The sequence below is a fragment of the Clarias gariepinus genome, chromosome 27, assembly GCF_024256425.1.
Source record: "Clarias gariepinus isolate MV-2021 ecotype Netherlands chromosome 27, CGAR_prim_01v2, whole genome shotgun sequence".
NCBI classification, from domain to species: Eukaryota; Metazoa; Chordata; class Actinopteri; order Siluriformes; family Clariidae; genus Clarias; species Clarias gariepinus.
The window spans coordinates 9509766-9526851 of record NC_071126.1 but is presented as its reverse complement, the minus strand read 5'-3'; the positions used below and the strand labels follow the sequence as shown (position 1 = coordinate 9526851).

General features: G+C 38.5%; 1 protein-coding gene across 1 annotated transcript; it reads right to left on the bottom strand.

Annotated features, from left to right (window-relative positions):
- Positions 1 to 4792: 4792 nt before the first annotated feature.
- yy1b (YY1 transcription factor b) lies at positions 4793 to 16123 on the bottom strand. Its single transcript, XM_053489145.1, has 5 exons — positions 15568 to 16123; positions 11629 to 11791; positions 8507 to 8567; positions 8053 to 8211; positions 4793 to 5989 (listed from the first exon to the last, which is right to left on the bottom strand). Exons 1-5 carry the CDS (start codon positions 16121 to 16123, stop codon positions 5807 to 5809), a joined length of 1122 nt encoding a protein of 373 aa, XP_053345120.1. The 3' UTR covers positions 4793 to 5806.
- Between the last annotated feature and the right edge of the window lie 963 nt (positions 16124 to 17086).

Below are 17086 nucleotides of genomic sequence, written 5' to 3'. Positions count from 1 at the left end.
AGGGCAGAAAAATGAATGGTTTTGATGTGTCCACTGGCTGGACCGTGCATACCTGTGGAGAGGGATTATAAACAGAATTATAATATATGCGAAGACAATTTCAAGCGTATGCATTATTAATGCAGGAAAATGTGCTCTGAATGAACATCCTTGTTAATATTGAATGTGATTACTCCTTCTGGGAAAGTGCTGTCTAGAATACAGTGGAGTAATTGAAATGGTAAAGCCTAAAGAACACTCAAGACTAGACCAGCATGGCCTGGCATAGAACTCAGGTGAAACTGTTCAAATGCTGCAAAGCCCTGTGTAAATGCTAGACTGGTTAGCAAAAAGAAATAAATAAATGAAACGTCATTCAATTTGTGCAATACAGCAACTGAGAATTGATGAGGACTATTAATATTACACAACATATAAATTGTAGAAAACTATTGAGCTGCACCGTTCTCAAAAATACCATATACGAATTCAGCTCTGATGTTATTACCGTGTGCTACATCAGTGCGATGCATTTCCTTTCTCATAAACAGCATTTTGATATTACTTTTCAAGATAATGGCAAATTGTTCAATCAATAATGTGCATTACATAGGGATATTTTACGTAACATTTAATTATGGTTCAAGCCACACTGTATCACTAACCAAACGAGCTGCTTGGACATTTAACCCTGACATTTGGAATTCATGATGCTTAACATGCACTTGGCTTTTCTGATTGCTTGACGTTAGGAATATACCCAGTAATCACACTAAAGTAAACGCTCAGTAAAGCACCTCTCCTCAGTCGATTTTTAACAGCTAAAGGACATAATCATCCTCTTATCAGTGCATTAATCAATCACGGGCACATTTTTTTTCATGAGATTTTTTTTTCTCCACTCTCACCACCTCCATGGAATTCAAGGGGATCTGCACGCAGCCCTTCATGACTTTGTTACCTTGGCAACATATTTCTGCATAACTATATGTGAAACGCAGGCTTTGCTTGCTGCAAAGACACGCAGGATTCCTCATGTCTGGATGTTCTGTAATCACATCACCTGCTGTTATCACACCAACACCAACAGATGCGCGTGCATGGATGTACAAATACGGATACGCGTACACATGCAAATACGCACAAACACATACATGCAATACATCTGTGCGGAGATTTGCACGAGTGCGACTAAATCAAATATTTATATTTGATGAATAAATAATACAGCTATGATGAAGAAACAAAATAAAACAACATATCTGCTATTACTGTATGAAAGCAAAACAAAGCTCAGTTGAAGTCCACTTTTCCATTTCATTACAGTGACAAATTGCAGTGGTCTATGCCCAGGAACATGATGAAGCAGGCCCATGATTTGGCTGGAGGGGAAATGCTTAATAAACACCCCTGTTTCAGGTGCTTACTCACGGCAGGAGGCCTGTCTGACTTCAACTGCATAACAATTTGTACAACATTTGCTCCTCACTACCGTTCATGATCGCAAACCTAGACAAACACACGAGCAGTCGACTCGTCTCAGTGCTAAATTGTAGATTCCGCACACATGCATGACACACAAACATGCTTCCGTTCTCTCCAGACAAGGCATCCGCTGTTGGCAGCTCCTTCAGAGACAATAGGAAATTTGTGTTGCAGTAGATTTCACATGAAGGATTTACTGTCAAATTCGAAATTCATACCCACAGACCTGACAGCCGTCAAAGAGCTATGTGTGCGGAATATTAGGTGCATAAATAAATACATTTCCACCAGTATTAATCATTCCAGTCAGTTATCCCGAAGATATCGGTGCTTTCTTACCTTCGGGCGAAACAGCGGAAAAACAAAACAAGATGAGAATCAATATGGTCGGTACACCACAAACACTGGTTAATGGATTTATCACGGACATTTCTTCTTATATCATTTAACTATCCCGATTTTTCCAATCAGGCCTGGTTACAGAATAAAAGGCAGTTTAATAATAAAGATCCTCTATTGACAATGTAACGTAATGCACCAGATTTAATCTCTTCAGTCCATTGAGCGCGGACAATAAAGTATACATCGTTTTGTTTTAGTGCACAAACAGAGTGAATATAAAAAGTACAAATAAATCAATTTTAGATTATCTTCCAAGCTACCCGTGTTTACCATCAAATGTTAACCAATGGGGATATTGCCAGCTGCTATGTCTCTAAAGCCGTGACGAAACATACAACCGTCTATTGACAGCATGGTCCTATTATCGTCCATGTCTGAGAGAGATCGATATATCAATCGATATAATATATGTACCTATTTAGTTAACAGCAAATATATGTAACTTAGGTAGTGGAACTTTATTGAAGGTGTCTCTTTCCTTATTTTTGGAATCAACGCTTTGTACAGGACCAGTCAAAAGTTTGGACACCTTCTAATTCCATGATGGTTCCTGATTTTTATTTTTTTCTACACTGCGTCCAAAATCTGCATTAATCTCCCTTGAACAGTTGATATTGAGATGTGTCTGCTACTTATGCTCTGTAAAGCCTTCATAACAACTCTAATCTAAGTGGTGATTTCTGAGGCTGGTGACTCAATGAACTTCTCCTCTCCAGCAGAGAGACGTTTTGCTCTTGATTTCCTGGGTTTCGTCATGGTGCATGATGGGTTTTGCAAACAGACTTGACAAAACTGTTCTTGCAAGAACTATTCCAGAGCGGCCGACCTTCATGTCTTAAAATAACAACTTACTCTTGTTGCTGTAACTTAATTACCTAATTAAGTGTTGTGTTATTCTGTAGTTTAAAAAAAATCCAGTATTGTTCTAGAATGGAGAAAAATAAATCAAAACTTGTGTCCAAACTTTTCACTGGTACTGCACATAAAATGAAATATATCAAGATAATCATGGATATTAGGGACAATGGGAAAAAAAATTGGTGTTTTCGCGATTTTTAAACGTTTGTTAGACTTCTGCTGTTTTGCTATGTTATGTTTACTGTTTTAAAAGTTTTTTCGTTTAAAAGTTATTAGCCTGTTTGAGAGGTGGATAAATAATGTTACGTTTTTCATTAAATGTGTTCTGTGTGTAGAAAGTTCAGAAATAGACTTAACCAATAGCAGACATCATGAAACAAATTTACAATCAACATGTTTCCTGGCTGAAAGAAAAAAGAAAAAAACCTGCAAAGGACTTTGTTTTTCTCTGGTTTCCTTTCACCTTCCCTAAAATATGCCAGTAGGGGAATTGGCGATGCTGAACTGCACCTAGGTGTGAATAAATGTGAGAATGTACTGTGTTTGTGTGTGTGTGTGTGTGTGTGTGTGTGTGTGTGCGTGTGGATGGTACCTTGCGATAAATTTGTGCTCCATCCAGTATTCTGGGATTGACACCAAATGTTTAAAGATTAAATTAAATATTTGAATACACACTGAATATTACGGAGGTGGCACAGTGGTGTAGTGGTTAGCACTGTGGCCTTGCACCTTCAGGGTCCGGGTTCAATTCCTGCCTCGGGTCTGTGTGCATGAAGTTTACATGTTTGCTTGGTGGGTTTCCTCCCAAAGTACAAAGGTTTGCAGATTAGGAAAATTAGCTTTCCCAAATTGCCTGTAGTGCGTAAATAAGTGTGTGTGTGTGTGCCTGGCAATAGATTGGCACCCTGTCCAGGGTGTGCCCAGCCTCATGCCCTCCTGCGATAGGCTCCAGGCTTCCTGTGACCCTGTATATGGGATAAAGCGGCATAGACAGCGAATGAATATTATGGCAATTATCTAATCCCTCAAATGCTTTTTTTGAGAGTAAATATTATATATTTTTTTCCAGTAATGCTGACAGTCTGATAATAGAAATCTGCATTTTAATAACTGAATGATCCTCCAGTTCAATAAGGCAAGTAATTTGAAACCGCTAATATTGTATGAGCTTCCCCTCCCTTTAAAATCAGTGTGATTAATAGCATCAGTGCCAAGAAAAGCGATGCAAAAAATTTTAAATAAGTGAACAAAACTTTAGTGGAGTCTCAGTATTACCTCCTTAGTAGCGGCTTTATCGTTGTTAGAGTTGTGATGGATCCTGAGGCCGTCCTGGGAACACCGGGTGCAAGGCAGGAGAATTCACCTGGATAGGATGTAAGTTGCCGGGCACAATTCACAACTCAATTCGCACCAATAATTTGTCCTATCTGTATATTTTTGAACAGTAGAAGGAAATCAAATAACCCAAAGGAAATCCAAATAACCGTGGGGAGAACATGTGAAACTCCAGACAAACCTTAATCCAGCGATGCTGCCCACTGCACCAGCACACCACCCACTCAGTATCAAGAGCTATTTTATGTAAGCAGTAAATAAATCATCATAGTAAGTCAGGTCCATGAACAGTGCATTAATACGAGCCAGGCTTTTATCATGGGAGCTGCATGGACTTGATGTCGAAATCCAGACATCAACGTCCTTATGAACTTAATTATAGTACCGCATATTATAATAAATAAGCAGAATTGTGCTGCAATGTTAAGCAATGGCACTGAAACAGCTCAGCTCCCCATGGAACATGCTTCCTCTTATTGCAGTCACATTGAGGAAAAGAATTTAAGAACAATGAGGAAGTCATAATCGAAGGGCATGACTCACCTCTTTATATCATGACCACAAGAGGTCAGCACATGTTCCAGGCCAACAGGAAAACACAAGATCATATATATATATATATATTCTCTCGCTCACACACACACAAACCAATATATCTGAATTAACATACATTATTTATACGGTATATCATTCAAGCATGTAATGAAGCACAGAATAAAAAATAAAAAAAACACTGAGGCATTTGTGTTTTTAATTGGAGACTGAAATACATGACAATGTAATTATGAACAAAGAATATTTCATGATTTAGGGCTTTACAATACATTACAAACAAAGAAAAAACAAACTCACATTGTGGTTTATCGTGAGAAGTGGTTCACTTTCTGGGTTTAAAAGTGAGTTAATGATTCTTTTTCCATGTGAGACAACGTAACAAAAGAGAAAGCAACCGATGACTGAATGCTTTAAAGCAGTAAACACTTGAAATCACACCGCTGTCCATTTCTATGTGATCTTCATACGGCCTTACAATACACGTATACAAGGTTATTCAATGGTTAGGTTACAACCAAAGAGAAAAATGCAACAAAACAAACAAAAAAAAGATAACTTTTTACATAAAATACTTTTGAAGTATTGTCTTACAGTAACTATAAATCAACCCTTTCAAGAACACGCCCTAAGCAAAACCATAAGTTCTCAGGGATAAAGAATGATCACAAGGTTGCATTACTAAGTACATTCCAAAAATAAGTGTACAATATGCACACTTGGAGAAATACAAAATTAAAAGCTATATCTATGCAGACTGGTGAAATCGATGTAATAGTGAAAAGAAAAATGAAGCAATGTTCTTGTTCCTTAACTGTGGTAAAAAGCGATGTCTACAGATAAGTGTCCATGAGTTCCATCATTCTGCTGGCTGCAATAAGCCATCACAATGTGGGATGGGTGACTGGGCCGGACACGGCCGTGCTCTGCTCCTCAGTAAGGGCCACACTCTTAGCGGGCTGATCCAAGAATACAGGGGTTCCCAATGTTTCACTTTGTGTCTTTTACAATATACCATAATTAAACCCTGAGTCCTTTAGGGCAACATTTCCGCACTCCTTAGGAGAACTACAGAAGAGCACAGTTCAGACCTCCAGTGTTTTAAGATGCTGTCACGTCGAGGCTGGATTCAGGTGTAAAAAGAAAAAAAAAGAAAAAAGGGGGAAAAAAAAAAAGAAATGCAGACCAGAGCTGCTCATTGGTTGTTTTTGGCTTTCGCATGTGTAAGGATGTGCGACTTGAGGTTGGTAGACTGAGCAAACTTTTTATTGCAGCCATCAAAAGGACAGACGTATGGGCGGTCTCCGGTGTGAATTCGTACATGTGTGCGGAGGTTAAAGTCCAGGGAAAAGCGTTTCCCGCAGCCCTCAAAAGTGCACTAGGAGAGAGAGAAAGAAAGAGAGAGATAAACACAGAATTCAGGTCTCTAACACATATTCCGTGGCATCAACATTCATACTCTGTAATTGCTTTACTCCGGTAGTGAATGATTGCAATACATATGGTATTGTATGACCTGATCTCATCTTGTGTGCTTCTTTTTCCACTGCAAACAACGTCAGACGTTTCAACAGCAGAAAACTTTATCAGTACAATAACAAACAGTCATATCTCAAGGAGTCAATAATATCTTAATAAAGATATATTTGTTTGACTTAATTTATTTAGTTTTATTCAGCTCTCTAGGTCATTGCAAACACCGACAGTGAAGCTTCTTAATTCGATCAGTCTAACAGGCCATAAGAAGTAAACAGACGCTGCTGTTAAACAAAGTTGCTGCAGGACATTGGAAATGATTACGATTGATTCACACAGGATTAGTGATGCGACTCTTCGTAGGCCACAGAAGATGGCAGTGTCACCAAAAGTTCCACATCATATAAAGAATGTGACATTTAACAGCTTGTTATGGTCATGCGAATTGCATTACAAAAGGTCACATGTCCACAAGCTATCCAAGCTACACAGGTGATTTTTGAATAAAGCATATTTTTTATAAGAATAATGCAATTGTAACCTCGATGTCTATTCAGGCAGGATATTATCCGGAGATACTCCTACTGGTTCTTATTAGAATGTAATCTTCCCACAAATAGCAACATAAAGCCCATAACATAAAAAAAAATTATAGGACATAACAGATCCAGAAAGGACTGAAGTCCCAAGACACGCCTGTAAAAAACTTCATTACCCAGCCTCTGTGTGTGCAATTAAATCAGTCTGAACTGGGACACAGAAAATTGAAAAACATTCAATCAATGAGTGTTTTTCATCAGTAACTTCATTGCAGGCAGTATAAGCTGGTTAACCAAACAGATTAAATCAATGTGATTAAAGGAACTAAGTTCATCCAAGCACTTCTCCCTATTATTTCTATCTTGGACTAAATAATAGTAAAAGCTCCTGCATGAACAGTTCAGCATGCAGTAATCGAGTTATCACAGTTGGTTAAAAAAAAAAAAAAATTAACTTAGGATTGTAACCTCATGGTCTACTGGTTCCTGTTCAAACCAGTTCATGTGTTAAATGGAGGAAAAGCACTTGGTGTTACAGTTTAAGCCTGAGCTGGCCAAGCGTTTATAAGTGTGAATATGACTTCTTGTCACATTTCGTTTGGCCTGCATGAACTTAATAATATTTAAAGAGCTCATACTACACCACCACTCAACATCCTTCCATGAAATCCTAATATCTAGAGTGTAGTGTAGCGATCACCACCGTACCGCATACAGGCTCACATCCTCTGTGTGACTCTAGGAAACGATTTAGGAACCTGTCAGGTATCAGCAATAGCACAACTAGGAATTAATTTTAGCGTAATGAGAAAATGTACAAAAATTTAATTATATAAAATGTATGATCTGTACAAGGAAACCGGTTACACAATCGTATAACTGACATGATCCAGTATTGAAGAAGCAGTGATGACAAATCTGTTTCTTACCCATTTAAGATGCAATATACCATAAACCATTCTTGCCTTATTGATAACATGATGCCATAAAATAGCTTTGACATTTCCACTAGCTTTTGAAAATAGTAAATATGCGAAAGTAATAAAGTGAGAAAAATTACACCTTATAAATCCTGATCTCCTTTTCATACTTTCATTCTTACTGCACTTTCTCTTATCACGAGCATCATAACTGAAACTGTGAATATGCATGACGCCGACTGGTTGATGTTTAAAAGATATAAAAGTTTAATCCACATAATAAACGCTGTCACCGAATATCATAGACTTCTAAATAAATAGTTTCTGATAGCTACTTTTACCCCCCATTAAACATCCTATTCTAACTGCACGTATAACAGTTATTTTAAAACAAAGTTGATGTTTTTTTACAGTTAAGTAAAAAAAAAAAAAAAAGAATAGTCCTAGTTTACAGCCATTCAGGTTGTTTAAAAAAAAAAAAAAATTCAGCTTTTAGTTTGACTAACCTGGAAAGGTTTTTCTCCGGTGTGAACAAGTTGGTGGCGTTTTAGTTTCGAACTCTCAACAAAGGCTTTTCCGCACTCGGCACACACGTGTACCCGGGGCCCGTGGGTGTGTAGGTGTTTCCTCATTGCGGAGTTATCCCTGAACATTTTAGTGCATCCCTAAAAGCAACAGACACAAGTTTACTCTCATTTTAATTAACACGACCGAATAAAAGCTGGCTGCTAAGAGCCTATAAAGTGCAATATTAACAAGATTGATTGATTAATTAATTAATATAAAGCTGTAATTTCCCTTGCGGCCATCTACAGGCCATTATACAGGAGTGTGATGCAAGAATCGAGAATGCGTGACACAGGCGAACATGTGAACAGTGAAGTTGATCATATATTTCTGCTGGTTATGGGAGCTGTATATAATGCTGAAGGATGAGAAAACCTTACAAAACACACTTACTTTGTGTGGGCAGGCTATCGTTCTCGGTGCATCGTCCTCTTTGACTTTTCGTGGCTTCATTCTGATAAGACGACAAGAACAAGCATGCTGATGAGCTAAACTGAAGTAAAATATTTATTGTTCATAAACACAACACTTCTCTCTTTTGTATGCATCGTCTCTTGTGCACACACCAGTGACCAGTGACCATGCCCAAAACAGCGGTGTGACTTGTGTCCCCTGTGAAAGAGTTTATCCCCTTATTAACCCATGCAGAATTACACAAGCTCCCACACCAGTATGATTGACAGGTCACAGGTCCGGAACTTACCGTACTGAGGCGCGACCCAAAGAGCCGCTATTGTGACTGTAAGAAAAGACTTCAGTTTAAACGCAGACATATGAAATCTGGCTTTAAATAACACACACATTGTTCAAAATAATAATAATAATAAATTGAATTTTTTTTTTTAAAACATACTACAATAAATCTATATAAATACATTTAAACGATTTTCACTCTGGGGCTGTAATTTATGTTTCAAACCATTAATCTCACAAAGCTCTCAAGCTGAAGGAAAAATCTTTCGTACTAATTTCTTTAGTCTTGATTTCCTAAGAGTTCTACACACGGCTATGATCTGTAATTAGCTGCTAACAGGATTTCTAGTTGGTGACAAATCCTTTCAAAAACCCTAACCAGAGTGCATTTAACAGTGATTAATTTCAAATCACAGCGCATTTTCCAGTCAATGTGCTGAGGCGCTGAGCACTAATTTGTCAGAGCGTTCAATAGCAGAAATGGCCACTTTCCCCACGTAATAGAAAATAACAGACAGTGCAGTGATTAGAACCATAATGAACACAACATACTTGGAAATTTATTATAGTGAGCATGATGGCTTACTCTGCATACTACAGCAAATCATTTATGTATTTTCTTTATTTATTTACATCGAAATGCACCAAGCTGAAATGTTCAGGTCTGATTTATCAAAGTATAAATCACTAAATCATACATGCTAAAAAACCTAGTAGTTTGCTCACTGTACTGCGTGTTGTTAATGGAACTTGAAAAAAAGTTACCTAAAAAACGGTCCCAAAAATAAATATAGATAAATAAATAAATAAATAAAATTCATCATCAGTGAAGTAGAGATAATGTTGCACGAAGCAGAATCAACAAAAATTCTTTATTTCATAATTTTCCCGAGAGGTCTGTCAAAGAAAAAGATTTAGATATTACGGCTTCATGGCTGAATCTTAATGCCGTAATTTCATTTAGAACATGCAATGGTGTGAAAAACTCTCATTATTGTTGTGTTGATGTATTGCACAGCGAGCGATATGAATGCGTGCAAGATGAGCCATTATTTAGCTCATGGTTGGATGGTAAATGACAGACCAGTTTACAATTTTTCACTAAAATGTAGCTATGAAACTCTTAAAAAAATAAAATAAAATAAACCCCCTCTAAAATAGAGATCAACTAAAATTGCATTGGACAAACAAAATTGAATATTGACGCACTTATCACTTTTAGCACATAAGTGGCTTCTGCACTCCTAAACACTAAACACACTCTTTGCAGAATGCTGTGCATGTGTGCCAAATCTCCAGGCAAGGCATTAAATCTTTACATGTGTCTTGTATATTTTTATTTTAGACTTCATCTCAGTCACTGAACTGATTGTATCCTGTGAGTACTAAAGTCAGTTATTATGCGGATATGATCAACACTAAGCGAGATGAAAGCTCCTCATAATCAGTTTACTCAAGCAGACTTTTCCTCCACTAGGGTTTCATGTAGACCAAGAGTCTGGAGTGAAAATATCCACATGTACCCAAGCTTGAGAAGATTAAGAAAATAATGGTCTGTGTGTAAAAATACGAATATGCACATATGATCGCCTGGTTGACTGACATCACACTTGACCTCATGATGTCATATTTACTAGGACAGACCTTTACCGTCCAAGTCAGTGATTTTCAATCCTGTTCTTTGAGTACCATCATCTTACACAGCAATTTCCTTTCTCCCGCTTATCAAGAACAGTCGGGTACAGGCTCGTTACTTAGTTTATGAGTTGTATCTAACAACTGAATATGCCAGGCAGGGGTCCTATTCTTTGCACATCGTTTAACAAACGCAGAATAAGAGGTCTTATTTAGAGGTCTCCCATATCACAAAAATGGGATTGAAAATCTTAATTGCAGAGATAAGCTATTTAACCAAACCTTAAACTACAATCTGTTTGTAAAGACTGAAGCAATTTTTTTTTTTCAAACTGACCAAAACAGAGAAAATCTTTATTGGAAGACAATCCGGGGGAAAGAGTTTAATCCATGTGTCCGATTATTTGGCAATGGAGTTTAAACTGCTATATGCATCATTGTTGATGTATATATATTATGCATCTTAAAAGTGATATATATATATTTTTTTTATACAAATACTTAAATTATTGACAAACTCATAAATTAATGACTACCTGTATATTACCTGTAGTAAATTGAAGCTTTCTGTGTTTGGCTAATAGCACCAGTCCATATAGAGGTTTTGATTTATTTTATGCGACTATAATCGTGCAGGACTACATAATCCACAACAATCCATACCATATAACTTAGGGTTTCTGAGAACATTTGACTGCAAAATTTGATACACTTTAATCCGGAAACGCGAAAACAAATTGCTTTTGAGACGCAACGTCATCAGTGCAGTCTGTCACCTTCACAATCTGTGTGTGTGCGTAGCATGTGCAAATCTTATTTACCTACACTGCAGTAGCTGATAATTTAGGAAACCATGCGGGAGCGGCGCCCCCGAAATATCAATAATATTAGAAACAGAGCGAAGAAAAACTTGTCTTGTTTAATGGCGTCTCATAAACGAAGTAGGGGAGAGATTGTTACTGGGCACGGTACAAATCAAACATGCCCAATGTGAAAATGCCCTTAGTGACCTATGCACAAAGAAAGGAACACCCTAAACCAAATCTATCATATTCAAATGTTTTCACCCCCTCAAAGAAATTTACTACAGGTCTCAACTCAAGAAAACTCCAAATGAAGAAGCCATGCACGGTAGATAAGCCAAGTCACCAGTTGCTTAAATGCATATGTCTGTGTGCGCACCTCACCTGGCAAATTCTGCTAGCTGTTTAGGGTCAGAGAGGTCAATGCCTGGGATTCCACCAGGAGGAAGCTTTTTCCCAGTCATGTATTCAGAGTAATCTGGAGGCGAGTTCTCTCCAATGATCTGCTCCTCTACGACTGTTTCATGGTCAATGTCCTTTTTATCATCTGGGGGGGAAGACACACATTAGAAATTATTAAACTGGCATTTTACAGCATCATTTTAACACAATATTGGACTAAGTGTGCAACGTCAGTGTAACTAGTTATGGCTTGTTTTCTTAATACAGACAATGATTATAGTTGTCACAACATAATACAGTTTTCACTTTAATATGAATACAAACTCGTACTACGATGATAAAAAATACTACTCTAACAAATACCACCTGCCATAATCGGACATTTAGCAAGCGCACTGGTTAAAACAACTACACTACTATGCTGTGCTTTTTGTACACATTGACTGTTTCAAGGCAAATACGTGGACACATCTACCGAGTAAGATTCACAGACAGCCAAAACATCCAGGGTCATTCAATCTAACCATTCAAATCACATTTGCATGTGCAATTTGACTTGTCTCTAGACACACCATCGGGGATTAACGTATTTAAATAAAGATGTGAAATTTAGACTATTGAATTGTTTGTCACCTTGTAGTATCGGAAAACTGTTGAACTTTGTAGTGCTGAGCAAATACAGATGATTGTGCATTGGGTTAACTTTTTTTTTGCGAGATGCACAGGAGTTTTTCTTGCATAAGAACAATCAACAAGAACCAAATCTGAGCATGTAGTGTGAAGTAGACTGAAAGTGTATAGTGTGATCAGTGCAAACAATGAGAAGTGACAAATACCAGGGAAGTGACATAATGCATGTGGTAAAGAATGAACATATTGTAAATACAGATGTCTATAGTGTAACGCCGCAGTAAATTAGAAAGCGCAGGAATTTGACTATACTGTGTATTCTGAGTAAAGAAGCACATTGCACCACCCGATGCGTTATCATGACACCTAGGTGCAGTCTTGATTAATATTGCTATTCTGTAAGTATCATGATGATTTAAATAATTTTTAGACCTTAAATCTTTATAAAAAGTTGTCATAACTCGAATGTTTTATACCTTAGAGTTATTAAAAAGAATCAAACTGAATTGAACATGAGTAATTAAATATAGCCAATTCCTTATAAGATAAACCTAAAACATGTTTCAACACTAATCAGGATTGTTGGGTTTTGAGACTAATTTGCATCCAAAGTTTGAAGAACAAGGCCAATCAGAGAGCAACTTTTAATAATGTAACGGCATAAAAAAAATTCTGTTGCACCACTCTAAAGCTCGTGCACAAAGTATGGAATCAGTTATATCCAATGTTGCATTTCTATTATAAATGTAATATAACAAACAGAAAAAAGATTCAGCGTGGCAAAACATAAATCAGCATACAAATGAATCGTGATTCATAACTGAATGCAAAGAGAGGATGTTGTTTTTCTGTGCATTTACATTTAGGCATTTGGCAGACGCTCTTATCCAGAGCGACTGACGTTTTTTTTTTTTATCTTATTATACATCTGGGCCTTGCTCAAGGGCCCAACAGTGGCAACGTGGTGGTTGTGTGGTTTGAACCTGGGATCTTCCGAACCGTAGTCCAATGCCTTAACCAAAAGCTACCCCTGTACACATGCAATACACGCTTATTGTCCACCTATACATTCATTTTATAATCTTATCAGCCAAACACATACAGGTTACGAGCTTTAATTAATACTCACATCAAACATAAAAATGAAGGACAAGTTTAATCTCTGTCACTATGACAGTGGCAATGATGTTGGTACACTTACTGTACACGTACCCCAGATTTTTGTTGTTGGCTGACAGGAGAGGAACATGGTGTGCTCCCCTTTTGTTATGTAAGGTTTAATGTTTTGTGCATTATAAGATGCTTTTCTTCTCACCTCATTTGTACAAAGTGATTGAGTAACTATTGACTTCCTGTTAACACAGGCCTGTCTGGTCATTCTCCTCTGACCTTACTCATCGACAATGCATTTCAGCCTGCACACTCCTCCCACACAGGATGTTTTTGTTTTAGTACCATTCTGTATAAATGCTAAAGGCGTCTGCGTGTGTGAAAACCCCAGGGGATCAGCAGTTACTGAAATACTCAAACCAGCCTATCTAGCATCAGCATTCATGTCAGGGTAAAAGTCAAAAGGATCACTCTTGTTCTCCACTCAGATGTTTGATATGGATATAAACTGAAGCATTTGACCTGTATCTGAATGTTTCTATGCACTGCTACAACATGGTGGATTAGAAAACCGCATGAATTTCTAATAAAGTGAACCAGGCAGTGACAAACTGGGGTTCTCTCTTTGAACTGGTTATACACACTTTATAGCGTTGTGCATAAAGTTTAATAACGCACCATCCTGGTGCTTCGCATCTAGTTGGGGAAATCATCTCACAGACGCCTGTGTGGTGCTTGGGATGCGTGCGGTGAACAGTAGTGCACAGTAGACCATGAAAACTGTCTTGGAATCAGCTGATGCAGACAGATGTTGATGACTTGTGACTGCATTTTCTCAGTAGTTCAGGACTGAAATTCCCACAAACAGTTTTGTACCTGAGCCTCAAAAGTGGACACATAATTTAAACACATCTCATGTTAAACTGAACTTCTGGCCTTCTAACACACATTATGACTGCAGATCAGTCCCTCTTATCCGATATCACACAAATGAAGATGGGTTCTCTGTTGAGTCTGCTGCCTCTAAAGATTCTTCCTATTGTCATCTTTGGGAGTTTTTCTTTGTCATCATCATGGACAAACTGGTAATTGTCATTTATACATATTTCCCTCACACTTTTCAAACTCATTTCCATTATTTATGTACATTCTGTAAAGCTGCTTTGCGACAATGACTATTGTTAAAAGCGTTATAGAAATAAAACTGAAGTGAATTTAATAATCAATGGAATGAATTTAAATCAGCAGGATTGCTTCATAAAACACTATTTGCATGAACTGTACACAAACTGGTAAAACAGGACAAAACTGTTGGCGTTAGCTTCAGGGCAAACTGGATGAATTCTGCCATCTGTCTGATGTCACAGAGGAGACTTTTCACTTTAACGCACCGCTCATGGTCTCAGTTGCCGAGAAACTAACTGATCCCGAAGGAAACCCATCCCTTAAAGTAAACATGACTATTGTCTCTGGTATCATATATTAAAGGGTACCGAAATGCTTAATGTAATGCGAATTGATATCGTTTAGGAGTGGAATAAAGGTGTTTTAACAAGCCCAAATAGCAAACCATGTAGGGTATCTGTACAAGCCGACAGCTGCTGTTGCTAATTTAGTTAGCCAGCTATATAAGGCGAAACATATCTCAGTTAGGCAGCTAGCTAAGGCAGTGCTAGTTGCCGGAAACGCAAAATGACTCAGAGACAATCCTGTTACCGTATTTTTATAATTGTATTACAGCAGAACTATACAATACCCTTGAAGTTTTTAAATAAATATACGTATGCATTTGTAGCCCATAATAAACTCCTTGCTAACACGCTAGCTTAACAAACTAGCGGCCTACACCCTGCACGAGCAGCGCGCTCGCGCCAGCAAACGCCGCCATCTTCGTTCGGCCGCGCCATCGCCATTTTTTCGGGCCGCCATACTGGACTCGGGGAACATGGCGGCGCCCAGTAAGACTTAAAAACATGGCTTCCCTTCAAAACAAAAACACGAGTCGAACTCTTTGCTTGTTTGCGGACAGAAGACTAAAAAATAATCTCCCGCCATTGCTCTATCGGAACAGTCGATTAAAACAGACAGTCTGCAAACAGACAACGCCCTTGGTATCTACAACACACACACCAGCAAGCAGAGAAACTTGCACATTTTGCATGGAGTGAGAGAGAAACTTACCCGACGCCCACATCGTCACGGAGAATTCGCCTTCCAGAGTCTTTATCTGCACCTGTTTTTGCTCCCATTTTCTCCCAGTGGCTTCACTAGCGCTCAGGTAAGCCTTTTTACCCGCTTTCTTTCCACCGCTTCCCCCCTTCTTCACTCGACCCACGGAACTCTTCCCGGCTACCGTGACCAGAGTCTGTCCGATGTACTCCTCCTCAGAGCCGGGAGCAGGCACCGGGATGAGGATCTGGTCCTCAAACCCGTCGTCTGTCCGCAGATCGGACTCGTCTCCACCGACCACCTCCTCCCGGGTCTGCACCAGGATCACCTCCTGATGGTGGACTTGATTCGGGTCGTCAGTTACGAGCGGTTGCAGCGCGATCATGGGCTGTTCGTCATCATCATCGTCGCCGCCGACCACTGTGGTCTCGATCGTCTCCACCGGAATGGTCTCCACTTCTATTTCGTGAAGTTCCACAATTTCAGCCGGCATCTCCGAGCCGTCCGTCTCGATATACAGCGTTTCGCCGGATGCCATGTTGAATTCCGCCAGCTTGCTTGCTTCCATACACACATATACATGAACACATACGCACACGCGCGCACGCAGCGTTCGTTGCCCCACAAACACACCCCCTCAGAGGAACGATATCTGCCCTCCCTCTTCGCTTCAATAATACCAATAACTCTACTTCGCCTCTACGAGATCACGTCGCTTCTCCACTCCAACTCCAGATCTCGCGAGATTTGAAAAAAAAAATGCTTACTGCCAGCAATTTGTCTTGAGTTAGAAAAATAATATATACTCCACGCTTCGTTGTATAAATACATATAACCTATAAATGCATATATTTTAAAATTATTTTTATGTATTATTTATTGTATCATTCTCATTTATAAAGTGCAGTCAACTAAAATAAAACCTCAGAAAAACAACACAGATGGGTTGTGTTTTTTTCCCATCAGTGTCACATTTGAAAAAAATCTATTGATTTACCATAAATGATAAAAGTAAAATAGTGCTAATGGGATTATGGCCTCCAGAGGGCGCGCTTAAAGTGTATTCCTCTACACATTGTCTTTATAAAACAGAAATTTAGTTTGGCCAGTGTTTGTACAGGTAGTTCAGTCACAGACATGCTTCATGAATGTAACAGTAGGCAGTGTCACTTTTATGTAATTCTGTGAGCGTGTCACAGCCCTTCTTCACCAACTGTCCGCTTGACCGCTCACTCCATTCGCAAGTAATGGTAGAATGCAGGCGTCAGGCGGTTAAACCTCGAGTTAATTATAAAACCTAAATAATGCAAGAAATTTCACTATTTTATTTCTTGTACTTGAAATCACAAAGTCAAAAAAAGAATTCACGTAAAAACAAGCAACATCTCACTGTACCCTTTTAGCCAATAAACATTTTATTAACAACATGATCACAAATACTCTGGTGTATTGTTTTTTTTTTTTTTTTCTTGTAAGATCGCAATATCCAAAAAGAAAACTTGTCTTCTGTCCCCCAGGTTCACGTTCCACC

What these genes read in the sequence shown, in the direction of transcription:
- yy1b (XM_053489145.1), bottom strand. Translation starts at nt 16,123, where the DNA reads ATGGAAGCAAGCAAGCTGGCGGAATTCAACATGGCATCCGGCGAAACG. An exon ending in CGTGACGATGTGGGCGTCGG is followed by an intron (nt 11,792 to 15,567) that starts GTAAGTTTCTCT and finishes CTTCCCCCCCAG; the next exon opens with ATGATAAAAAGGACATTGAC. An exon ending in CGATAGCCTGCCCACACAAA is followed by an intron (nt 8,212 to 8,506) that starts GTAAGTGTGTTT and finishes TGTTGCTTTTAG; the next exon opens with GGATGCACTAAAATGTTCAG.